Raw genomic sequence first — 23,730 nt, 5'->3', positions numbered from 1 at the left:
CGCAGACCACTGATACGCGTACAAATACAGCCTAACCATCATTGATCTCTCCATCTCATCTACTACTTACAACCAGTACACATTAGCAACTCGATATACCTACCACCTCAGTCTCCCAAGCCATCGTCACGCCCAACAAAGAAAAAGAGGCTTGATGTGTGTTTCCCTCAATCCCGCCTGCTTCCTCGTTTTGATTGCCCCTCCAGCAGCTGAATCAACTCGGCCGAGAATTCCTCCGAATCCCAACCCGGATCGATTCATCCAACCGACTCAATCTCAGCCAAATTACCCACCACTGAGCAATACCATCTTTAGAAATTGCCAATGCCTTGTATTAACCGACCAGAGTGAACAAATGAAGGGACAGCTGTCAGCAACCACAGACATGTCCAACTCCGTAAGCTCGACATTGTCAACACACTTTACACGCGCTTGGTCATACCCAGGAAATCCCCGCAAAGGGAGGGTAAAGGTGGCCTTCTAGAGCATTTCTATTATTCTCAAAATCTCTCTTGGTTTACTCTAAACGGGTCAATCATCCAAATCATGACCCTGTATCCTGCATGCCTGCGCCATATGTTGAAGATGCACCTGCCCCGGTAAAATCCCATATTCTGTATATCCTTAGTCGTGCCCACGTTGAGTCTCTGGGTATATAAATGTTTTCATCACCATATGAAAGAAAGAACAAAAACAAAACAAGCAAAGTTAATGCTTCGCGCTTAGAAAAGACCATCAATCTCGCCAGTCTCCAGGTCCACATCGACGTTGAGGTAGCCGGGAGCGGTGGGAAGACCGGGAATGGTCTGGATGTCCGCAGCCAGAGCGTACCTTGAGGCAAATTAGCACAAGCCATTTTGACATGCGTTGAAAGGAGAACACGGGGGAACACTTACAGATATCCTGCACCGGCGGCCATCCGGACATCCCGGATGGGCACCGTGAAGCCGGTCGGCGCACCCTTCAGGTCAGGGTCGTGCGACAGCGAGTACTGGGTCTTGGCGACGCAGATGGGCAGGTTGCCGTAGCCCTGCCTCGTGTACGTGTCGATCTTCTTTTGAGCAAGCTCGCTAAACTCGACGCCAGCAGCACCGTACATCTTCTGGGCAATGGCCTCAAGACGCTTCTCGATCGAACCGTCGAGATCGTATGTCAGCTTGAGCTCCTTGGGCTTCTCGCTAGCAGCAATGACTCCCTTGGCCAGGTCAACAGCACCGAGGCCGCCCTTGGCCCAGTGGTCAGCAAGGATAGCATCCTCAGCACCGGCGGCAAGAGCCTCTTCGCGAAGAACGGCGATCTCGGCCTCCGTGTCGGTGGCAAACTTGTTGATGGCAACGACCACGGGGATGCCAAAAGACTTGGCGTTGGAGATCTGCTTCCGGAGGTTGACGCAGCCAGCCCGGAGGATCTCAACATTCTCCTGCTTGTAGACGGCATCGAGGGGAGCGCCGGGCGCAATGGGCGGGCCACCACCGTGAACCTTGAGGGCACGGATGGTAGCGACCACCACGACAACGTCGGGCACAAGACCTGAGGTGCGGCACTTGATGTTGAAGAAGCGCTCGCCGCCCATGGTGAAGTCGAAACCGGCCTCGGTGACGACAAAGCCCGTCTTCTCGTTGTGGTCCTCGTCAGGCTCGGTACCTGCAAGCTTCAGAGCCAGTCTGTCGGCAAGGATAGAGCTCTGGCCGATGCTGATGTTGGCAAAGGGGCCGGCGTGGACAAAGACGGGGGTGCCCTCGAGCGTCTGCATCAGGTTGGGCTTGATAGCATCCTTCATCAAGGCGGTAAGGGCACCGCCGGCACCAATGTCCTCGCAAGTGACGGGGTCTCCGCTGCGAGAGGTGCCGATGACCATGCGGCCCAAGCGCTCGCGCATGTCGGCAAGGTCGGTGCTGAGCGCCAAGATGGCCATGCACTCACTGGCAACAGAGATGTCGAAGCCCGTCTCGCGAGAGTGACCCTTTTCGGTAGGGGCGGTGCCGACAGTGACGCCTCGAAGGTGGCGGTCGTTGACATCCAGCACACGTCTCCAGGTGATGGTCTCCGGATCAATGTCCAGGCGGACGAAGCGGCGGATCTCTTCGGGAGTCAGCTCGTCGGGGTTGGTCTTGTCGATACCAAGCTTCTGGAGGCGGCGCAGCATGGAGGGCAAGAACTTCCTCACGCCGTTCTTGGCGGGCACCAAGCGGCGGTAGAGAGGACCGTCCTTCTGGGTGTTCTCATGGAACATGCGCGTCTCGATCGCGGCAGCCAACAGGTTGTTCGCCGCAGTAATGGCGTGTATGTCGCCCGTAAGGTGCATGTTGAACTCGTCCATAGGGATGACCTGGCTGTAGCCACCACCGGCAGCACCACCCTTGATACCGAAAGTCGGTCCCTGGCTGGGCTGTCGGACGTTGGCAAACGACACTCGGCCAACGTGAGCACCCAGGGCCTGAGCCAAACCCATGGTCGTGGTGGACTTGCCCTCACCAAGAGGAGTAGGGGTGATGCCGGTGACGACGACATAGCGGCCGTTGCGTCGGTGCTCGAGTCGCTTGAGCAGGCCGAGGTCGACCTTGCCCTTGTAGGCTCCGTAGGGCTCCAGCTCGTGGGCCTCGATACCAATCTCCGCGGCAACACGGGTGATCTGCTTGGGGGCCTGGGCCCGGGAGATGGCAATGTCTGACGGAACGGGGTCCCTGAGGTGCAGAGGGAGAGGAACGGTCTGCCTGACCTTTTCCTTCTCGAAAAAGTTGTTAGTAGCCTCGACAACGTTCTCCAAGAGCATGGCAACGGTCATGGGACCAACGCCGCCCGGAACGGGAGTGATGACGGAAGCGACCTCGGCGGCGGAATCGAACTCGACGTCACCCACGAGTCGCTGACCGGACTTGCGCGTCGCGTCGGGGATGTAGTTGGTTCCCACATCGATGACAACAGCGCCGGGCTTCAGCCACTCGCCCTTGACAAAGTTGGGAGAGCCAATGGCAACGACAACGATGTCTGCGTTCTGGAGGTGGAACTGGAGGTTGGAGGTCTGGGCATGGCAGATGGTGACCGTGGCATTGGCTCGGTTCAGGAGCTGAGCGACGGGACCACCGACGATGTTGCTTCGGCCGATGACGACGGCGTTCTTGCCGGCAAGCTCAACACCAGCCTCCTTGAGCAGGGTGATGACTCCCTTGGGGGTGCAGGGGGTGAAGATGGGCTGGCCGCCGCGCTTGGCGAGCTCGCCAATGTTGTTGGTGCCGAATCCGTCGACATCCTTCTCGTGGGAGACGGCGGAGGTGATGTTTGGCTCAGAGATGTGCTTGGGGAGAGGGAGCTGGACGAGGATGCCGTTGACTGAGTCGTCGTTGTTGAGGCGAAGGATCTCCTCGAGAAGCTCGATCTCGGCAATGTCCTCGGGGAAGTGAAGCAGCTTGCAGTCGATGCGGGCCTGGAGGAGATGGCATGTTAGTCCGCCATTGCCTCTGAAAGGGTAGCATGTTTTTCGTCGAGATTTACCTCTTCAGCGGCCTTGAGCTTCATGCGCACATAGGTAGCTGCGAGACAAGGTCAGCAGCGGTTCAAAGACGAGCCGATAGGAGCGTGGGGTCAGATAAGGACTGAGGGGAGATTTGACTTACTGGAATCAGAGCGATCGCCAACTGATATCGGAGACGAGAAAAAAAGTCAGTTACAAAATTTTCCCGCGATAAAAAAGGAGATTGAGTGATGAGGAGAGTCTGCTTCTTCCTTTGACTCGGGTTCGCTTTCGTTTCCCCGTCTCTTCTTCATGCAGAAAATAATCTCTCGCGAGTGTCAGTCGTACCTTGGATGATCCTCAAGCTGGGGCGGTAGCGGGGGTTCTTCTGCTGCTTCTCTGCAATTTCTGCGCCCAGCCGTTCGCGAATGGCCTTGGCAATGGAGTTGCCGTCGAGCTTGGTGGCGACCATGGCGGCGGCTGTCGTCCTGAACGATCGCTGCTGCTGGAGTTTCGGGGGCAGTCTGCCGGTGGAGAGCAGAGGCGAGGGCAGACGAGAGGAGATAGAGGATGGAGAGAGGGAGGACGGGATAGTCACCGAGCGGGACGCTGACGCTGCAGAAATATGGCCGGCTCGGACTGCGCCAGGGCTCGGGTTAGTGGACACAGGCCCTGGCGCAGCCGCCGAGGGGCCCCAAGGCGCCGTGGCCAGACCCCTGTGGCTGCCGGAAACAGACGGCAAGTGTCGGGCGACTGCCACTGAACTCCGAGCGAGTCCAGCGATGCAGCCGCGGCGCAGCGATGCGCTGCAGGGCGATAGCGGTCGGAGGGACGCTGCCATGCGCAGGCGTTGGTGAGGCGCCATTGGATTGGATTGGATCTGACCAATTCTCGTCAAGTGCTGTGCTGTGCTATGTTACCTGGATGGCTGCAGCTGCAGGTTTGTGCCTGGGAGGACGAAGGACGTCGGGTGCGATATCGCTCGTCAGCCAGGTACCAAGTCAGCGCCTTTCGGTCCTGATAGGGACAATTGCCAGCGTGCAAATGCAAGCAAGAATCCGTCTGGACGTCAAGATGACCGCAGCACAGGACAGAGGGAATTGACCAGGTCTGACTTGGTTTTTTTTCTTGCTCGACCTTGTCTGCCCTCTTTATTTTCTTTTCTTCCCACTCAGTGCTTCTTATTTTTCCGGCCAGCAGCGAGCCTAATGAGGGACGACGGCACGCTATTAGTGGTTGACTCGCTTGTCGGTGGTCCCTGCGTCGACGGTGCCGAACGGCTCGAAATGTCAATGTCTGCCCTCCGAACCAACGGCCCTATTGTGTGCAGCCCGTGATACGATGCACGGGCGGTGGTTTGCAGTGTCCGTACGGGACAATAAGAGAGTTGGAGAGGGAGAGGAGAGAAAGAAAGGCCTCGTGAGAATTGGCCCTGCCTAGACCTATTACGCCGAATTTGGTGGCGAGCAGCTGGACGGATTTATAGAATATTTTTTGTCCAGCAGGGTCGATTAACCGCCATGTGGGGTGTGGATTTGCGACCAGCGGAAAGGGCTTTGCTTGGACTGAGTCCGTCTCGGCCAGGACCACGTTTGCACGCGTATCATGGGATTGCCCTTGTATGCATGCTACATGTCTGCTTGCCGGAGTTGATAGACTATAGCAATCGGGTCCGCCTTTGATGACAGCTTCGGGTGTGTCATCGGATCCTCTGGCCTTGTCCGTCAGACAGAGCGGTCCGGCAAGATCAATTGGCATCGTGTACGACTTGGTCCACGGCCTGGACAAAAACATCGCCAGTCAGGGTATCATTGGCGTCAAGCGAGCATTTACTTGACGTTTTGGGCGAGTTTGGCTTTCAATGTCGGCAATTCGACGTGGCAAGGGCAGGTGTAGCATCGACTATAGCATCTGCTAGGTACCTCATTTATCCAGTTGAACCGTACTCCGGAGCTTGGTAGCATTGCATGTGCGATCGTACATGGTCAATGATGCCGGGTCACGGAGGAGTGAGACTGGCGCCTGATATATTATGTACATACCGCTCCGCTCTGCCTATCAACGAATGCTTGGCGTACCTTATGGTAAGGTTAAGTATGATTGCAACTGTCTGAGACTGATATGAAGTGTAGAGATTAGTACTATGCCATCTTACTCCACGTCATCGACACGCAGACGGTCAAAGGCCGTCGTAAACGAGTTGATCAAGGGGTTTGAAAAGAATCTTCGACAACGAGACAGATTCTCAAATGCTGGACTCGGCCCCTTCCCTTTCAACCTGACAATGATAACCTCTTGCTTCCATGTGGTATGGTATAGATATACCATAGCAGCAACAGGCAAATCAACGTTTGACTCGACTGAACTCTGCCTAATAATGGGAGTGACTCAGCAGAGTCCCTGTGACTCACCCTCCAACTATCCCGCTGGTTGATGAATCAAGCCGTTAGCTGCAGAAATGCAGAACGATAGATCGTTCATTAATCACGGATGTAGAATGAAGTAGGTAGTTGTGTGGCAGAGCAAGTTCCAGAGACTTCTGCCTCCTTGATGAGTGAGTTGTTGACGTGCATGAGGTGTAGGACTACTACTAGGTACATATGCCCAGATTCTGTATGGTGCAAAACAGTCAAAATCCACACATGGCTGCCAGTTACTCACCCGCCAAATCCCCCTTTGGGTCACGCCACCAATGACTCCCCGCGCCACAACTCGCAGCCCCACCAACACGCACAATTATCGCCAAAATTTCAAAGCACCACCACCTCCAACTGCGTCCCTCGTGCTGGCCCATATTATATTTCCCCCCCTCCGTCCCTTGCTAAATCGTCTGCCTCAGCCTCTTCCAGCACCAGCATCACCGACCAAAATGAGACCCATCCTCCTTGCCGGGCACGAGCGTGCTCTCACCCAGATCAAGTACGTCGCTGCTCCAGGGAACGGAGGAGGAGGAGGAGGAACGGGCAGCTTCGGCGACAGCTTCTTCTTCCTCTTCCTTTTGCTCTTCAAACCAGCCCCTCCCTTCTCGCGACTCTGCTCCCAACCAATGAGAGGCCCCAGCTAACCAAAATTTGCTGCGCTCAAGATACAACCTCGACGGCGACCTCATCTTCTCCGTCGCAAAGGACCAGCAGATCTGCGTCTGGTTCTCCCACAATGGCGAGCGCCTAGGCACCTACCACGGCCACGTCGGCGCCATCTGGACCGTCGACGTCGACCCGACTTCCACCTACATCGCCTCCGGCTCGGCCGACAACACCATCCGCATGTGGGAGGTCAAGACGGGCAAGTGCCTCAAGACCTGGGAGTTCCCCACCGCCGTCAAGCGCGTCGAGTTCAACGAGGACGGCACCAAGCTGCTGGGCGTCACCGAGAAGCGCATGGGCTACCTCAGCAACATCGTCGTCATCGACATCAACCCGGACATCACCGCCGAGCAGACCGACGAAAAGTCCCTGACCATTGTCTGCGACGAGAGCAAGGCCACCGTCGCCGGCTGGAGCCAGGCCAGCAAGTACATCATTGCCGGCCACGAGGACGGCAGCGTCAGCCAGTACGACGCTAAGACCGGCGAACTGCTCGACAACGTCCCCATCCACGAGCTCGACAAGCCCATCGTCGACCTGCAGTGGTCACCCGACAGGACCTACTTCATCACTGCTTGCCGAGACAAGACCGCCAAGGTACGGCCTCTTCCAACATTTTCCCCCCTCTGACATGATGTATCTCGTTGCTCACACGGACTCTCCTCTCATTCAGCTCATCTCTGCTCGCGACCTCGCCACCCTCAAGACATACGTGGCCGACACGCCCCTCAACAGCGCCACAATCTGCCCTAAGAAGGACTTCGTCATCCTCGGAGGTGGTCAGGCCGCCATGGAAGTCACCACTACCTCCGGCCGCCAGGGTCGATTCGAGGCCCGCTTCTACCACAAGATCTTCGAGGACGAAATCGGCCGTGTCCGCGGCCACTTCGGTCCCCTCAACACCGTCGCCGCCGACCCCACCGGCCGCAGCTACGCCAGCGGAGGAGAGGACGGTTACGTCCGCGTTCACCACTTCGACAAGGGCTACTTCGACTTCAACTACGAGGTGGAGAGGGAGCGGTTGAACCGATCGCAGTAAACGCTGGGAGAAGACAAATTGAATCTCTTAATTCTCTCCATTTCTTTCTCTTTTGGCCTAGATTTTGTTTGAAATCGAAAGAAAGCGAAAAGGGGGGAGAAGGAGGCGGAGGGGGGCATTGAGAAAGCGGGGGAAAGGGAAATCAAAAAAAATGACCAGTCTGTGTTTTCATGATTGCGGACTGCTTGCTTGCTTGCTTGCATGCGTTACATATATAGTACGGCGTTATGGGAGGGCGGAAAGGGAAACAAACAAACTTCTTCTTGAGAATGGAGGAAAGGGGGAGAAAGGGAGAGAGGGCTATGTAATCCATACTAGGTAATCTCCTTATATGTTGTAGTAGAAAGAACGGGAAGAAGAGGAAAATATTGTGCCACTTCAAGTTGAGTCTAGCTTCTCCTTTGAAACACTGAAAAAGGAGTGAGAAGAGAGCGAAGTCTTGCAGATGGCGCAAAGATGCCAGAAGATGTGTATGGCTTCTTTTGGCTCCCACTTCATACGATAGATAATGATGAACTTGACCACCTGCCCATGAAGTGAGACCATAATTATAGGACAAATCGACAGAATTGCTGGAGAAGTGAAAGAACAATAATATATCAGCCATGCAACAAGGACGAATGTGTACCATTCTCTCAATTTGAGCGGCTTCTCATTACTACTGTACACCTACAAAAGCAAATCTTCTTTTTTTTCTTCTTTTGACACAATCAAAGTCCCAGCACTGTCAGGTGTCGTTGCCGTTCCTACACGACTCAATGCCCGGGACCGAAAAAGGTAACACTGTCCTGTACCAACAGGAGCTTTTTATCCTCCCCTTTCCTTCACCAAAAGCTCAATGCAAATCCGCATTTACCCCCCTCCCTTACGCCAATATGGTTTTCGTCAACAACAAGGTACAAAAAAGAGATCCCTCATCTAAAACAAGATTCATACCCACGGGGGCCTGGCCGCCCTTTGTTTGTGCTTTTATGCCTTTTTTCGTCTCTTCATTTCTTCTTCTTGACCGGGGTCTTGGTCTTCTTGCTCTTCGACGAGCCACCACCCACGGAGTTGGCGTTGGAAGCGACGCTGGAGGCTCTGGATGGGGAGGCTGAGCTAGGCTTGCTGGACTTTGACTTGACGTTATCAAGGGTCTTATTCTGATAAGACACGACATGTTAGTATTCGATGTTTGAACGCGTTCGCATTTCGTCACGTACCTTGACGCCGTTCTTGGACTTCTTCTTCGCCGGTGCCATGCTCAGGATGCTGTCCTCATCATTCTCCTCGTCCGGGTCCCGCTTGGACTTGCCATTGACCCCATTGGAGGCCTTTCCGGTGGTAGCTGCGGGGCCATCCTCGAACTCCTTCACAATAGTCGTGAGCAGCGTGTTGCATCGTCGCGACAGCTCAATAGGCGTGCGGCTGAGGAAGAACCAATCGAAGCGGAAAAGGGGAGATTCACGAATGTCGTCCCGCATCTTCTCATACAAGCCCTCGGAGTCGATACCATAACGGTCCAAAAGGACCAGCAGGAACCTGTCCTCTTCTTCGGTGTAGACCTTCTTGTTGGTGGTGGACACTGAGTAGTTAATCTTGAGCTGCTGGAGAGGAACACGATACTGCTGCATCTTCTTGCGAAGAAGCTTGCCCTGGTGATCGATGCGCCTGGTGCGCTCCTCTCCGTCTTCAATGATCTTGATGTACTTTTGATAGTCGGCGATTTCCTTGTACCGCTGCCAAAACACCTTGGCATAAGCCCGGATCTCCGCCGTCGTCTTGCTGTCAATCTCATTGGAGATGCCTTGGTAGTCGGTACGTCCGTATTTGCCGGACCCGTTGATGAACTGCTGGAAATCACGGCGGTTCCAGTTGCCAAACCCTTGGCTAGAAAGCTCCTCCTTTTCAGCTCGTTCTTCCTCTGTGAGGGGGGTTGCATTATCAATCTCTTGTTGTTCGAGTGCCCTCTCGGCTTCGCGCTCCTCTAGAGTATCGTCATCGCCATCTGCCAATGGCACCTTGTAGCCAATCTCTTTGCGGTAGAAGGCAGTCTCCCTGTCCTGCAGCTCCTGCAGACGGGGAGGATAGAACTGGTAGTCGTGGATCGGTACTTGCTTAGGCGCTCGGGGAGCCTTGGGCTTGACCTCAGTCTTGGGGTTGGGATACATGGCTTGCCGGAAGTACTTGTCCATGGAGTAGCTCTGCTCTCTGCGCTCTCGCTTGGATGGGTTGATCCAGTTCATGCCAATGTTCTTCTTTGCCTGTGCGAAGTTTTCTCCGTTCCACTCATAGGCTGATTCCGACGTGAACTTTTGAAGATCCTCAATGCCTAGTTTCTCGTATCTGGCATTCAGCTCCTTGGTACGGGACTCGCCTCGAGTCAGGATCTCATCGATATCCTCATCGTCGAGCTCCTTGTCCTTGTTTGCTGCGTCGTCTGTGGAGCCCTTGGATTGGAAGACCTTCTCAGCGCCATGCTGAATCATGGACAAGAGCTCGTCCTTGTTTGCAGCAGCCTTGGCAGCAACCTGAGCGCGACCCTGCTGAATGACGACCTGGTCGAGTCGCAGCTTCTGGGCTGCTCGCTCGAGGACCTTTTCTTCAATGGCATTGTCGGTCACGAACCTGTACACCACAACCTGCTTCGTCTGTCCGATACGATGCGCGCGATCCATGGCCTGCAAATCGGCCTGAGGGTTCCAATCGCTATCGTAGAGAATGACAATGTCGGCCGTCGTCAGGTTAATTCCCAGACCGCCGGCTCTTGTCGTCAACAAGAAGACAAACTTGTCTGAGCCTGGCTTGTTGTACTCGTCAATGGCCGCAATTCGATCCTCGTGCGCGGTGCCACCATCAATACGGCAGTACTTGTACTGTCTGAAGACGCAGTAATCCTCCAGGATATCCAGCAGTCGACTCATTTGAGAGAATATCAAAACTCTGCTGCCCTGCTTCTGCAACCGCGCAAGCAGCTTGTCCAGGACTTTCATCTTGCCGGCATTGTAAATCAGATGCTCATCGGTTGTGTAAGGAGGACCCGGCTCGGCACCTTCAAAGAGGTAAGGGTGATTACAGCACTTTCGCAGCTGCATCACGATGTTCAAGAGTCTCGTCTTGGACTCTCTCTTCCCTCCGGCGCCGTTGACCGCATCAATATCCTTCTCCAGGATCTTCTGGTACCATTTGACCTGCATCTCAGACATGCCCAGGTACACGTTGATCTCCTTCTTTGGCAAGAGACTCTTTTCCACGTCGCTCTTGACACGCCGGAGCAGGAATGGACGCAAAACTCGATGGAGTTGTTGCACCACCTTGTCCTGGTCTTGATCTTGCCCTGAAAACCATTGATCAAAGGCATCGGCATCGCCAAAGACGTCGGGCAAGAGGAAGTTGAGCAGAGCCCAGAGTTCGTGGAGGTTATTCTGTAGCGGGGTGCCTGTAATGAGCAGTCGGTTGCGGGAGTTGAAGAGTCGAATGACCTGCGACAAGGAAGACTCTTCGTTCTTGATACGATGAGCCTCGTCGATGATAATGTACTCCCAGGCGAATTTCTTGAGGTGGGCCTTTTCCCTCAGGACCATTTCATAGCTCGTAATGCAAACATCAAACTTCTCGTCCACCAGGCGTTCATTGATGAGGTCGTGGCGTTCATCCTTTGCACCCTGGAGCACCAGGACATTGACCTCGGGGGTCCATTTCGCAAACTCTCGCTTCCAGTTGTCGAGTGTCGACTTGGGCACAGTAACAAGGTGGGGACCAGTAATGCCCATGATGTGGCGGAGATAGCCCAGAAAAGATATGGTCTGCAGGGTCTTTCCCAAGCCCATTTCGTCGGCCAGGATGCCTGAAATGCCATTTTCGTGGAGTGAGATCAGCCAGTTGAGACCTGCCACCTGGTAGTCCCTCATGGTACCCTGGATGAAGGAGGGCGACTCTCTAAAGACTGTGTCCGCGGATCCACCGTGCTTCTCATCGCTCAAGAGTTCCGCGTCTTCTTCAGCTTCAGTTCGTCGCCTTCTTTCGCTCGTAGCGCCTCCTTTCCTGCCGGCACCCTTTTTGGCTCGAGCGGCTTCGGCATTCTGATTGTCGATCTCGGCCATGATCTCGCGAATCTTGGGATCGGGATTCGTCTCGATGAAGTGTCGGAACAGGTCGGTCAGGCCGAGCAGATAACGGAATCTTCGAATGGTATCATCTTCCTGTAAAGGAGAGAAAGAGAAGGATCACGATGCGTTAATATCAGGTGCAATTCCAAGGCATGCTGTCTTATGGCTGGGTTATTGGGGGAGGGCAAACCTTTGACTCTCCCAGGCGGTCATGTTTCTTTCCGAAGATGCTCCGACGCAATTGGTTCGCCTCGCTACGTCGCTTCCTACCGTCTGTGAGGGGCTCGCCAACTACGCTGCTGGCTGTGGTGTTGGGGTTGGTGTCGGAGTCGGTATAGTCGGGAGTCTCGTCGACGTCCTGCGGTTGAGCTCGGTCAATATCATCCATCACGAGGCGAGCGCCCCCGATGACACAGGCAACAACTCACCATTTCCTCGACATGAGGCTGCTCCGGGGCGTCGGACATGGACGCGTCAGTGTCGACGCCGTTGGCTCGAGGTCGCGGAGCCATTGCGCCTGAATTCTCAAAGGGTCGGAGGGGCGCCTCTTTACGCGACTTTGCGTGCACGAAACGCGCTTCAAATGCGGCAGTTGCCGGCGGTGCGAATCGCGGAGGGGGATTCCGATGATCCGTGAGGGCACGCGGGCGTCTGGAGATGAATTTGGGCGGTGGTTGAAGCCCTGGACTGCGCTCCCTGCTGCTGGCGGCAAAGGAGGAAGATGTTTTTTCGAGAATGCGCCTGGCAAGAGGCACGACGTGCTCATCCAGAGGTGGCCGCCTTTTGGGCCTAGCGCGCGTGCAGGTCCCACCCCTTGTCTCTCCGCGCCAAAGACAGCCGATTGAGCTCTAATTGGCCCGCTTTCTTCGACACTGGGCTGGAACAAGGAAAGTCCGGAAATAATCCGCGGCCAACGACGTCAACAGTGTCAGGGGCTGCTTTTCTCGCCGCTGCAATAGAGGCGCAGAACATGCGGGCAGGCGGTTGGCAGTGGGCAATTGGCAGTGGAGGGCAGCATGCGCTTAGAGGTACTTAGGTACAGGGGACCTGGGCTCTACCTTATCGCAGCAGCAAACCGCCGAGCTTCTAGTGCATGTGTCTTGGTCGGTTCATGTATCACGATCAGCGCAAATGCTTACAGAAGGCATAACATAAGAAACTACCTCAGTTCGTGTCAGCCTCAGAAAATGTTCCATCTTCAGTCGCCGCTTATTTGGGGACTTGTCTCATAGCGATAGCTACTAGTACCTTCCTACGGATTACTGCACCTTCTCCCAGCAACTATCAAGGTCACGTGAAAATGACCAGGGTAAGGTATCGACCCATCGACCCCACGTGCCGTTCTACCGCCTTCGCCCGCCTTTCCAACCTGCTGACCTCGAACTTTGCCGCCTTAAAGCATTTTGCAGGATTTCCCCTCCATCGTTTGATCCGGTTTAGGAACCTTCAACAACCTCTTTGCTCTCTCCCCCCAACAATTTCAAAAGCTTCACCTTCGAGAGCTGGAGGCTCTGGGGCTCGATTCTGGCGCGTCTCTGCCGTGCGACCCCCTAAAACACAGTCAGCGCAGCGAAATTTCCCTCCCTGAGCTGAGCCTGCCCACCCCGGACTTCTTGATATAACCCCCCTGGTAGGAACACAAAGCTCCTGCTTGCTGTTACGCCACCCTAAGTCGACATCGACTGTAGATCGCTACACACACGCACCCTCGCCGTCGCGCACCCTTCGCTATAGACAAACAACGCTCTCCCAAGATGGACTCGTCGAAAGCTCGAACCGCCGTCGGGAAGCAGGCGGCCCACTATGACTCACCCGAGCAGCTTCTCGACGTCTTCAAGGCCGCAGCGCTCTCCGTCACCAAGCTCTACAAGACTTCCGCCAAGGCCGAAGCGCGCGCGCGCGCAGATGGATATCAGGAGTGCTTGGACGAGCTGCTGATGTTCCTCGATAAGGAAAATATTGGGCTGGATGATGGAGAGGGGTGGAGGATCCGGAGATGGGCCACGGAAAGGCTCGATGGTCGGGACGCGGGACAGCAGAGCGCTGAGAGCGAGGATGAGGTCGACAAGGGCGAGAGGAATGCGACTCCCGAGATTGCTAGAGCCAGTACTGAGCCAATCACCTCGTCACCAATTCAGATCCAGACACAAACCGTCTCTCCCCCCGCCGCCGTCCCCGTCCATGTCTCTCCCATGAGCGAAGAGCCAACACACTTTGTTGTGCCCACGCAAGAAGCCTTTACCTTCCATTCTTCATATCCGAACATTGCCACCTTGGATTTATCAGACCAGCGACCGCAGGAGCCATCCTCTTTCGCACCCGCATTCAGTTCCAAATTTGGAGGCAGCTCTTCCAGAAGCGGCCCTCGGTCTTCATCACATCTCGGTCGAGGGGCCGGAACGAAACGAAGGATGGACTTTGACGACTTCTTCGGCGGCTGTCTAGGGGGCAAAGACCCCATCGGCAACGGAAGCAAGCGCAGTCGACACACATGACCGCTTGCAACTTCAACAACACGTATCTTGTTTGTTCAATTTTTTACTTCTACCAGCGATCACCATGTCAGTCAGGGACTAGCACGCCGCATATTTCGTATACACCGGATGGGAACATAGGGCAACTGTGGGACATGGGAGGGAGGTAGCATAGATATCAGGGGCGTTATTTCATTTTATCTGGAGGAAACGAAACTGCTTCGACGGTGTCGGAAGATTGAAGGATTCTCACCATGTATACCTGGGGCCTGTTTCGAATAGAGGGTACGGATGGGAGTAATCCACCTGTATGTAGTACCTACACTGTGAATCAGAATTCACATGCCAGCTCTGAATCGTCTGGACGAGCTGTTATTTTCCCTTTCGCAAATTTTCTTATGCTGTAGATGAATTCAATGTTGTGAACCGTTATGTACATTGAACGTAACATTGGCAAGACCGCTGTTTTCGTAGGAAATCATGACCGCTTCTTTCAGCAGTTTCCCTCGTTGCCTGAGTGGGTGGATGACTCGATGCCCAGCTGAGCTCGGAGTCTGCTGTTTTCAGCTTCGAGGTCCTCCAAGTGTTGCTCGAGAACCTCCATTCTCTCTGTAGCGCCCAGCACCACCTCTTCGGATATCTTGGCCAGCCTCCATAGACGAAGAACGACAATGAGAGATCCGATGGACTCGGTCAGACCTCTGGAGGTTACGTCTATGATGAAACTCGCAATAATGACGGCAGAATCGAAGAGATGAAACCAAGAGGCAAGGTAGCTTCGGCTCAAGAATTAGATAAAGACCCACAGGCATTTCAACAAATAGATAGGCGAAAGAACATTCCCGAAAGAAGATAGCATAAGATAAATTCAAGGGAAGAAAATACGAAACGAAACGGAGATAAAGATGAAACAGGAGCTTGAAAGCAAGCGAACCAAAACTCTTTGACCTACCTCAACCCAAAAGCAAACAAACACGCAAATAGTTCAAGCAGAAACAGGCTGCTAAACACCAGGCCAGCAATTTCCAGGCCCTCTGTGAGCTGCTCCACCCAGGGCTCGTCGTTCTCGTGCATCTCGCAGGCGATCAGCTGGATGAAGATGTTTGCGAGCAGCGCGGCCACATCCAGCGCGACGACGCTCATGACGACGAAGTGCTTGGTGCGAGACTCGAGGAGGCGCCGGCTGGACTTGCGACATTGTCGCCAGTGTCGCGAGGGGGATGGAGGCGAGGACGGAGACAGTTGGGAGGCTTGAGAGTCGTCGCTGCTGTCGTCGTTGTCGTCGTCACGGTAGGGTTGGAGCAATGGGACAGATGAGCGATGTGCCATGATGGTGTCAGCTAGGTATTCAAAGGTCAATGTTAAACAGGATAAGCCTCTGATATGTATTGCGAGGAGACGATAGCAGGGTCAAGGGCATGTGTAAGTTCGGAGAATGGCCGCTGGTCACGCAAATGAGTTGAATTCGATCGATGTTTTGTAGGAACCTGGAAGTGCTCTCATTAAATGGCGCTACGAGGGAAACTGAAGCTGGCATTGCAGTAGATGCATTAGCCCAGCAGGGGATAATCGAGAATCGCCCTGCTGCTCGTCATCTGAGTGGTTAAGCTGCAAAACGCTCGTCTCGATGAGACGTTGGCATCAGCTGCTGCTGTCCATCCATTTGAAGCCTGGAGGGGCAGAAATGGCGCTGCAGCTTCAGGGCCCGGGGTAGTTTAGCTAGTACCTAGTGGGTAATAGCGAGTGACTCGGGAACGACTTTCAGGGCAGCTGAGCAGCTGGATCTCTGGCTGTCCAGCTCCATCTGACTCCCCCCACAACGGCTGGGCCCCATGCTGTACGAGTAGCTGTCTGGTACCTTGGGCTCGGGCCACGCTGTAACTGCAGTGCAGCCTTACCGCCGGAACAACTTCGGCTCTGCGTCGCGGCAACACGAGGCTCAAAGTGACGATTGTTTCCATCTCGAATTCTTTCCTTTCGTCTGCCTGATCACATCCGTACTGTCCCTTTCGTCGCAGACAATCGTGCTGTCGCGTCCGATATCGCTGCAGCCAGTTAATCCAGGTCGGTGCCATCTCGCTTTTGCCAGAGAAATCTAGATCCTCTGGGCTGCAGAATTGGAAGCGGCCGCGCTTCAAGGCTTAGCCAGAGGTTATTCCCAACGAGAACGGGGGCGCATCCTCACCTTTTCCCCCGTACCTTTGTCCCCCGTCTCAACAAAAACCATTTCCGTTCTCCGCCATTCTGCAAACATTCATTGCTGACAGCCATTCTTATCGGCTCAGTTATCCCAGCAGAGACTCTGTCGATTCATTCGGTCAAAGCACAATGTCGGACGCAGACAAGCCTGAGGCAATCCCCGAGGGGGAGCGTGAGCCGGAGCACGAGACTGCGGCCAGTGAAGAGGTGGGTTTAATTTCGACGCGCGCTTCGAAGCGAGAGCTTGCTACTTGATGGAACCTGACACGCCCGCCCGCTAGGAGGAGATTCAGGCGATGAAACGCCGAGTTGCAGAGATGGAGGAGGAGGCCAAGAAGCTCCGCGAGATGCAGGCGACGCTGGAGCAGCAGTCTGCCGATCTCGCCGACGACAAGGAGTCCGTGGATGCGCGCAGCATCTTCGTGGGCAACGTCGACTACTCGGCCTCGCCCGAGGAGGTTCAGGCGCACTTCCAGAGCTGCGGTTCCATCAACCGAGTCACCATCCTTCTGGACAAGTTCACCGGACAGCCCAAGGGGTAAGCATGGCATTTCACGATTCCTCCTCTGCTTCGCACTACCATTTCGCCTCGCTGTTTCTCATCAACGACCCATACTAACGATGATGCTTTTCTCTCTCAGCTACGCCTATGTCGAATTTACCGAACCTAGCCTGGTGGCCCAGGCCCTCGTCCTGAACGAGAGCGTCTTCAAGGGACGCAACATCAAGGTCACTCCCAAGCGTACCAACATTCCTGGCATGAGCCGCGGCCGTGGAAGGGGAGGCTTTCGCGGCGGTGGCCGAGGATTCCACGGACGCGGTGGGTTCCCCCGTGGCGGCGGCTACCGTGGCGGTTACCGGGGCCGTGGACGAGGCTACGCCCCTTACTAGGAGCAAGGACGTGTTTCTTCAAGCACGACACCTGCCGAGAGTAACGGTTTGTGCGAGGATCCTGTAGGTACCTCGTCTGACGAGGGGAGGTTCATCATCCACCGCTACTAGAACGGTAACCTGCTTTTCTTTGTTTTTTTTTCTTTTGTTTTTTCCTTTCTTTTGGAGAACTATGGCGAAATATTGTTCTTCTCCTTCTTTTTCTCTATCTATGCAGATGACGAAAGATATCCAGCACCTAGGTTGGCATAATTGAGGAGAAGGGCTGGGAGGGCACACGGAGGGTCATGAGTGGCTACAATGAGAAAGTAGAGGGATAAGTGGGCGGTCCGTACGGCTTTACTTTGATGGACAGTTGCGTGTTCATCCGTAGCTGGATCCAAGTTGAGAAGGGCAGGGACGGAAATGGGCGTGTGTGTATAGTATCAGAACTTTGACAAAGGGAAAGGATCTGGAGTTTTGAGGCCTTGATATTGACGCCGGATGCTATCAGCAGGCTAGATGAGGAAGCAAAAATCGATTTCTCTCCTTGTTGGCTTTGGGCGGACAGCTTCGTGCCTATCTCACTCACGCTGGTGCAGTACATCTAATTGTCGGCCTCTGGCCAAATTTCTAGAAATTCCACCACCACTTGCGGCGATGCTGATACATGGACTTTTAAAATATGAGATATCTCACCGCGGCAGCTTTCTGTGGTGCGCTCATGCATAACGTAGTGTGCAGCAACGACACGCCCCTCATCGGACCTCCGCCGTATTATTGACGCCATCACCACCTTGTTCGTCCGATGCTCGCATCATAGACATAGGTTGCACGGCAGATCCATACCTTACCCGTAATGGGAGTCATCCTCAAATACCTACTCTACTCATACAGTACCTACAGAATACCGACGTGGAAAAGCCCGAATAATATCTTGGCAAAATTACCCACCATGCGATGGCAAAACCACTTTGCTGTGGCGTTCCTGATTCTATCTCCTCAAGTTGGATGGCGTACTGTCGTACGTACTTCGCAGATGCGTGTCCTCCACAGACACTCAAGGTATCTGGGCAGAGAACCGATCTGGCGACGGATTGGATTCGAAGCGCCTTGACCAGCACAGCGTTGTTCAATCCGAGACTTAACTCCTGCCCAATGAATGTTAAAGAAGGAAACCCCAGTATTACATGATTCTTTCGCAAATACTCAAGTACCTACTTACCAGTAGCACTGACGTGACCTTGAAGGATCCGCTCTTAGCCGCTTACTGTAGACCTGATGACTGCCCAGGGAGCCATTCAGGCCTGCCAGCTAAACTGCGCCTTAGACGGTTGAATGCACAATGTGACTGTTGGTCATCGATGGTCATGAGCGCTTCCTTCCTCAGCGTAGGAGCTGACAAGATTACCGAGTAATGACAGACGAAGCCAGGCCCCAAGAAAGCGTGATTTGGCAGCATTAGTCAACGAGGGCTGTGTATCTGGTTAGGGCCAGCGAGATCTCGTCAGATATGGGCGAAGCATTTTGAGCACCTTAAGAGCCTGAGAACCTTTGAAGTTCTCAAGGTACATGCTACATTCTAGAAGGCCGCCGTGAAAAGGACTCCACCCCGGACTGGAGGCAGTGTCAGTGAAATTCTCGCCGTGTTCGTGCTTTCAGAGGCATTGCAAGCTGTTGATTTCCCAGTCGGACGCCCTGCGTTGGCTCGCATGTCACGTAGGGCGTATCTTCCATGTCGATACTGCAGGTAGGTATGCTCGCGTGGTTGTTCTGGCACCGATGCTCAGGGCCCTTGGCCATGACGACAGGTACCCGTACAGATCTGTATTCCATTCCGTGGATTCGTACCACACGAAGAAAGAAAAACATCGGCACGGACTGCGTGTTGCCCAGCAGGACCATCTAAGGAGACGTCCAATCAAACGTCACGCAGCGGCGACTAGCGGCGCGCAGAGGGAAGCTTCCTGTGGCTGTTCTGTGCCGAGTCCCCGGGGATCGTGATGGCGTCGTGGACAGCGTACCCAAAACATCCAAACGTTTCCAGTCTGTTTCCGGGAGGGGGGGAAGAAATGTGAGATTTATTTTTCATTCGGTGCTCCCACATTGATGAGGACCACAAGAAGAGATTTCTGTGAGGAGTGAGAAATAGCGAGAGGCACCTTATGTGCTTGACGGTCAGAAACAGCCTCGTGAATCCTGAACCTGTCCGCATGTTGTATGTAGTTGTACCTCGCAACGGCAGTCCAAGGAGGCCAAAGGAGGCCGCCTCTGGGCCCCAGTCCCCCACCCTGGCTGCAACAAACAGGCCCGTCGAAGCGCCTGAGCAGCGCTGGGAGGGGGATTCCACTTGTCAGCCCGCCTCTGCAATCCCTGGATTCCATCTCCTCCATCATCAACCCGCTGCAGCGCTTCGTTAGCCACTCTTGCCAAATCACCGCCGCCTCGTCCTTTGCTGCGGTCTTCTCACCTCAGCCTTTTTTGCTAGAGGTGCTGCCCAGGCACAACATCTCGGTCACGTGCCCCTTATCGCGCCCGCCACCCCGACCCAGGACTCAGCCATAGAGCGGGGAGTCTGGCCTACACTGCACAGCCCCAACTTTGTCTGCTCAGCATATCCTCGCCTCGCCTTGTCCCCGTCGTCACTTTCACTTGCAGCGTCGCCGCCGTTCGTTCCGTTCTCCTTACCGTGCAGCAGACGTCCTCCCAGGGGCGCCATCTCATCACCGCCGGGTCTGTGCTGGTGTCTAAGTCGTCCGCATTGCCCTGACCCTGACTCTCATTGCTGTGCCTTTGTCGCAAGGCTGGTGCTGCCGTGCTTGGAGCGCTGCGATACCCGACACCGAATCTCGTCAAGATGGCAAGTCGAAACGACAATGGGTAAGACGCACTCCCTCCTGTCCCTCTTGCATGTGGCCGTGGAGTCTACGTAATTGATGCAGCTCTCATCTGACCCGCATGGCTTGCAGGAAACCCAATCTTCGCGTTACAAGTGCGTCCCTCGATCCAAAGCTTGCTTCCCGCCAAAGAGATCCCTACGATGCTGACCTCGATATATCGCCATAGTCATCGCCGCCGATGGATTGTACAAGCGAGATGTCTTCCGTATGTGCCCTGCCCTACCCTGCCTTCGTCTTGTCGATACACGCACCCTTTCCCTAGGGAAGTCCAGCTGCAGCTTACAATCCATTCATAGGCTTCCCCGACCCCTTCGCCGTAGCGACCATCAACGGAGAGCAGACCAAGACGACCACCGTTAGCAAGAAGACGCTCAACCCGTACTGGAACGAGAGCTTCGATTTGTACGCCGATATCCGCCCACTCCCCCTTTCATAAAATCGTGACATCGAGAAGCTAATGCTAAAACGCTGTATCCAGTCGGGTTGACGAATCAAGCATCCTGGCCGTCCAGGTATTTGACCAGAAAAAGTTCAAAAAGAAGGACCAGGGTTTTCTTGGCGTTATCAATATCCGAATCGGTGACCTGATTCCAGAAATCGGACCCGACGCCGACGGTATGTCTCGGGCCCTCCCTGCCCCCTTTATCCCTTTATACTTGCTCGCAAAGGAGCTCGCTAACACTCTAGCGCTTGCCAGACCAAATGATTACCAGAGACCTCAAGAAGTCGACTGACAACCTCGTCGTGCACGGCAAACTCATACTCAACTTATCTTGCAACCTTAGCACCCCCATCCGCGCAGGCCAAGCGTCATCCAGCCGACCCACGCTCGGAGCGCCCAGCGCTTCTAACCTCTCGACCTTGTCTGCTCCGGCCGGCGATCGGCCGAGTTCTGCCATGTCCGGCGTTAATAACAACGCGCTTGTCCCTCAGCCCAGCCTCTCTCACCATCCCGCCAGCGTCAACGCCGTGCCGTCTTCTTCAAGCGTCAATGGCTCACAGTCACGCCCCACCAGCCAGCTGAGCCCGTTCGAGGATGCGCAGGGTCGTTTGCCTGCAGGTTGGGAACGTAGGGAGGATAATCTTGGCCGAACGTACTATGTCGACCATAACACTCGCACCACCAGCTGGAACCGCCCGACCGCGGGCGGCACCGCCGCCGAAACCCGAAACGAACGAGAGGCCGTTACCCAGGTTGAACGCCAGAGACATCAGAACCGAACCCTCCCCGAAGACAGGACGGGCACCAGCTCCCCCACTCTGCAGCAGCAACAGCAAGGCTCTGGCGCAGGCAGCCCTGGCGGCGCCGCTGCTAACAATGCCGCCGCCGGCAGCAGCCATACGGCCATGATGCACACCGGGGCCACCAGTCCAGGCTCCGGCGAGCTTCCCCCAGGCTGGGAACAGCGCTGGACCCCCGAAGGACGGCCCTATTTCGTGGATCACAACACCCGCACCACGACTTGGGTCGACCCTCGCCGGCAGCAGTTCATCCGCATGTATGGTCAGAACAACACCAACGGCCAGATTCAGCAGCAGCCCGTATCCCAGTTGGGACCCTTGCCCAGCGGTTGGGAGATGCGTCTCACAAATACTGCCCGAGTCTACTTCGTGGACCACAACACAAAGACGACGACCTGGGACGACCCGCGTCTTCCTTCCTCACTGGATCAGAATGTGCCCCAGTACAAGCGTGACTTCCGGCGAAAGCTCATCTATTTCCGGTCGCAGCCTGCCATGCGCATTCTCAGCGGGCAATGCCACATCAAGGTCCGACGCTCTCACATTTTCGAAGACTCGTTTGCCGAGATCACTCGCCAGTCCGCTACGGACCTCAAGAAACGCCTCATGATCAAGTTTGACGGGGAGGATGGCCTTGATTACGGCGGCTTGTCGCGAGAGTTCTTCTTCCTCCTTTCCCACGAAATGTTCAACCCATTCTACTGCTTGTTCGAATACTCAGCGCACGACAACTATACCCTCCAAATCAACCCTCACTCTGGCATCAATCCCGAACATCTCAACTACTTCAAGTTTATTGGACGGGTCGTTGGCATGGCCATCTTCCATCGGCGATTCTTGGACGCCTTCTTCATCGGAGCTCTCTACAAGATGATACTGGGCAAGCCAGTCACGCTGGCGGACATGGAGGGTGTGGATGCAGACTTCCATCGCTCGCTGCAGTGGATGCTGGATAACGACATCTCGGGGGGTATTCTCGAGCAAACCTTTTCTACGGAAGATGAGCGCTTTGGAGTTGTGACGACTGAAGATCTGATTCCTGGCGGTAGGGATATTGAGGTGACGAATGAGAACAAGAAGGAGTACGTGGAGCTCATGGTCAAGTGGCGTATCGAGAAGCGCATCGCGGAGCAGTTCCAGGCCTTCAAGGAAGGCTTCCAGGAGCTGATTCCGCAGGACCTCATCAACGTCTTTGACGAGCGGGAGCTCGAATTGCTCATTGGCGGTATTGCTGAGATTGATGTCGACGACTGGAAGAAGCACACGGATTACCGAGGATACACCGAGTCGGATGAGGTTATCCAGAACTTCTGGACAACAGTTAGGTCCTGGGATGGCGAGCAGAAGTCGCGTCTGCTGCAGTTTACCACGGGTACCTCGAGAATCCCGGTCAACGGATTCAAGGATCTTCAGGGCAGCGATGGCCCGAGAAGATTCACCATTGAAAAGGCCGGTGACCTCAGCAACCTTCCCAAGGCGCATACCTGGTAAGCCGTGCCCCCCAGCCTCAGATGACAAACGGCAAAAGCTAACAGTGACACAGCTTCAATCGAATCGATCTTCCCGCATACAAGACTTTGGAGACGCTACAACAGAAACTCACCATTGCCGTGGAGGAAACCATGGGCTTTGGCCAAGAATAAACGACAGGTCTGGTGCGTTGGTGTCCCGGACCAAGGGCCACTGCCCCCCAGCCCTCTACAGTGGTCTTTGTAGTGGCATTGCTTTTAGCACGGATCCTTTCCTCATTGATCGTATTTGGGTTTCTCTTTGGGTACACATGCTCGGCTGAAGAGTCAGCAGACAGAATTGGTATGCTTGGTTTGGCGCTGGCTGGTTTTATTGCTATCAAACGAGTTAAGATGAGATGAGCGAATCGTTGTCATTAGGCATGAGTGAAAAGGGGGAGGCATCAGAAGCGGGTCCGTGATTAAGACTTGCCGTGTGGTGTCTGAAGCGAAGAGGAGGGCTGTGGGAAATGGCCAGAATTGTCATGCAAGGTACGACGGCGTCAGTATCCGGTTGGTGATGGTGGCCTGAGTGCTTTGCTAGCTGCGTGCCGTATGGGCTTCCCGAGGATGGATTTGGGATGCCAATGGTTATTAATGGCGGAGGTCTCGCGATATTATATATACACACACATACATGTGGTAAAGGCAAGCATGAACTGGAATTGAACGTTTGCTTTTCTCATCTTTTCGCGTATATTGTACGTTAGTGCTAGAGAAAAGGATTTGACGTTCACGCACTATACGCCATGCTGGATGTCGTTGGCATTGGTACAGTCTTTTTTGTCAGATACTCTAAAAGGTATATAACCTCCGCAACCCAGAGAGTGTATGTACACTTTGAGAAAACAGAACCACATCTCAAAGACAAGA

The 23,730-nt window shown here is 54.6% G+C and overlaps 8 protein-coding genes across 8 annotated transcripts; 4 read left to right on the top strand and 4 right to left on the bottom strand.

Moving 5' to 3' along the window:
• Positions 1-722: 722 nt before the first annotated feature.
• On the bottom strand, positions 723-4,316 carry CCMA1212_002138 (C-1-tetrahydrofolate synthase; the record flags this gene model as incomplete). Its single annotated transcript, XM_073699538.1, has 4 exons — positions 723-831; positions 897-3,424; positions 3,493-3,530; positions 3,800-4,316. The coding sequence occupies 4 exons, from the start codon at positions 4,314-4,316 to the stop codon at positions 723-725; spliced, it is 3,192 nt and encodes a 1,063-aa protein (XP_073562167.1).
• Positions 4,317-6,320: 2,004 nt separating this feature from the next.
• CCMA1212_002137 (Eukaryotic translation initiation factor 3 subunit I) lies at positions 6,321-7,576 on the top strand (the record flags this gene model as incomplete). The annotated part of the gene is made up of 3 exons (XM_073699537.1): positions 6,321-6,370; positions 6,537-7,134; positions 7,211-7,576. 3 exons carry the CDS (start codon positions 6,321-6,323, stop codon positions 7,574-7,576), a joined length of 1,014 nt encoding a protein of 337 aa, XP_073562161.1.
• Positions 7,577-7,718: 142 nt separating this feature from the next.
• Positions 7,719-7,889, bottom strand: CCMA1212_002136 (uncharacterized protein; the record flags this gene model as incomplete). The annotated part of the gene is made up of 1 exon (XM_073699536.1): positions 7,719-7,889. The coding sequence occupies one exon, from the start codon at positions 7,887-7,889 to the stop codon at positions 7,719-7,721; it is 171 nt and encodes a 56-aa protein (XP_073562160.1).
• Positions 7,890-8,565: 676 nt separating this feature from the next.
• CCMA1212_002135 (ISWI chromatin-remodeling complex ATPase ISW2) lies at positions 8,566-12,176 on the bottom strand (the record flags this gene model as incomplete). Its single annotated transcript, XM_073699535.1, has 4 exons — positions 8,566-8,718; positions 8,779-11,757; positions 11,855-12,022; positions 12,093-12,176. The coding sequence occupies 4 exons, from the start codon at positions 12,174-12,176 to the stop codon at positions 8,566-8,568; spliced, it is 3,384 nt and encodes a 1,127-aa protein (XP_073562163.1).
• A 1,242-nt stretch (positions 12,177-13,418) lies between these two features.
• On the top strand, positions 13,419-14,159 carry CCMA1212_002134 (uncharacterized protein; the record flags this gene model as incomplete). The annotated part of the gene is made up of 1 exon (XM_073699534.1): positions 13,419-14,159. The coding sequence occupies one exon, from the start codon at positions 13,419-13,421 to the stop codon at positions 14,157-14,159; it is 741 nt and encodes a 246-aa protein (XP_073562162.1).
• A 2,264-nt stretch (positions 14,160-16,423) lies between these two features.
• Positions 16,424-17,228, top strand: CCMA1212_002132 (Polyadenylate-binding protein 2; the record flags this gene model as incomplete). The annotated part of the gene is made up of 3 exons (XM_073699533.1): positions 16,424-16,544; positions 16,619-16,875; positions 16,979-17,228. Exons 1-3 carry the CDS (start codon positions 16,467-16,469, stop codon positions 17,226-17,228), a joined length of 585 nt encoding a protein of 194 aa, XP_073562164.1. The 5' UTR covers positions 16,424-16,466.
• Positions 17,229-19,722: 2,494 nt separating this feature from the next.
• CCMA1212_002131 (uncharacterized protein) lies at positions 19,723-19,926 on the bottom strand (the record flags this gene model as incomplete). The annotated part of the gene is made up of 1 exon (XM_073699532.1): positions 19,723-19,926. One exon carries the CDS (start codon positions 19,924-19,926, stop codon positions 19,723-19,725), a length of 204 nt encoding a protein of 67 aa, XP_073562166.1.
• Positions 19,927-20,064: 138 nt separating this feature from the next.
• CCMA1212_002130 (E3 ubiquitin-protein ligase RSP5) lies at positions 20,065-22,992 on the top strand (the record flags this gene model as incomplete). Its single annotated transcript, XM_073699531.1, has 7 exons — positions 20,065-20,087; positions 20,177-20,199; positions 20,274-20,312; positions 20,404-20,509; positions 20,586-20,722; positions 20,805-22,836; positions 22,893-22,992. 7 exons carry the CDS (start codon positions 20,065-20,067, stop codon positions 22,990-22,992), a joined length of 2,460 nt encoding a protein of 819 aa, XP_073562165.1.
• Between the last annotated feature and the right edge of the window lie 738 nt (positions 22,993-23,730).

The sequence above is a fragment of the Trichoderma ghanense genome (genome assembly GCF_004382785.1).
Source record: "Trichoderma ghanense strain CCMA-1212 chromosome Unknown scaffold_1, whole genome shotgun sequence".
Taxonomy (NCBI): domain Eukaryota; kingdom Fungi; phylum Ascomycota; class Sordariomycetes; order Hypocreales; family Hypocreaceae; genus Trichoderma; species Trichoderma ghanense.
This window is presented reverse-complemented; position numbering and strand designations above follow the sequence as displayed.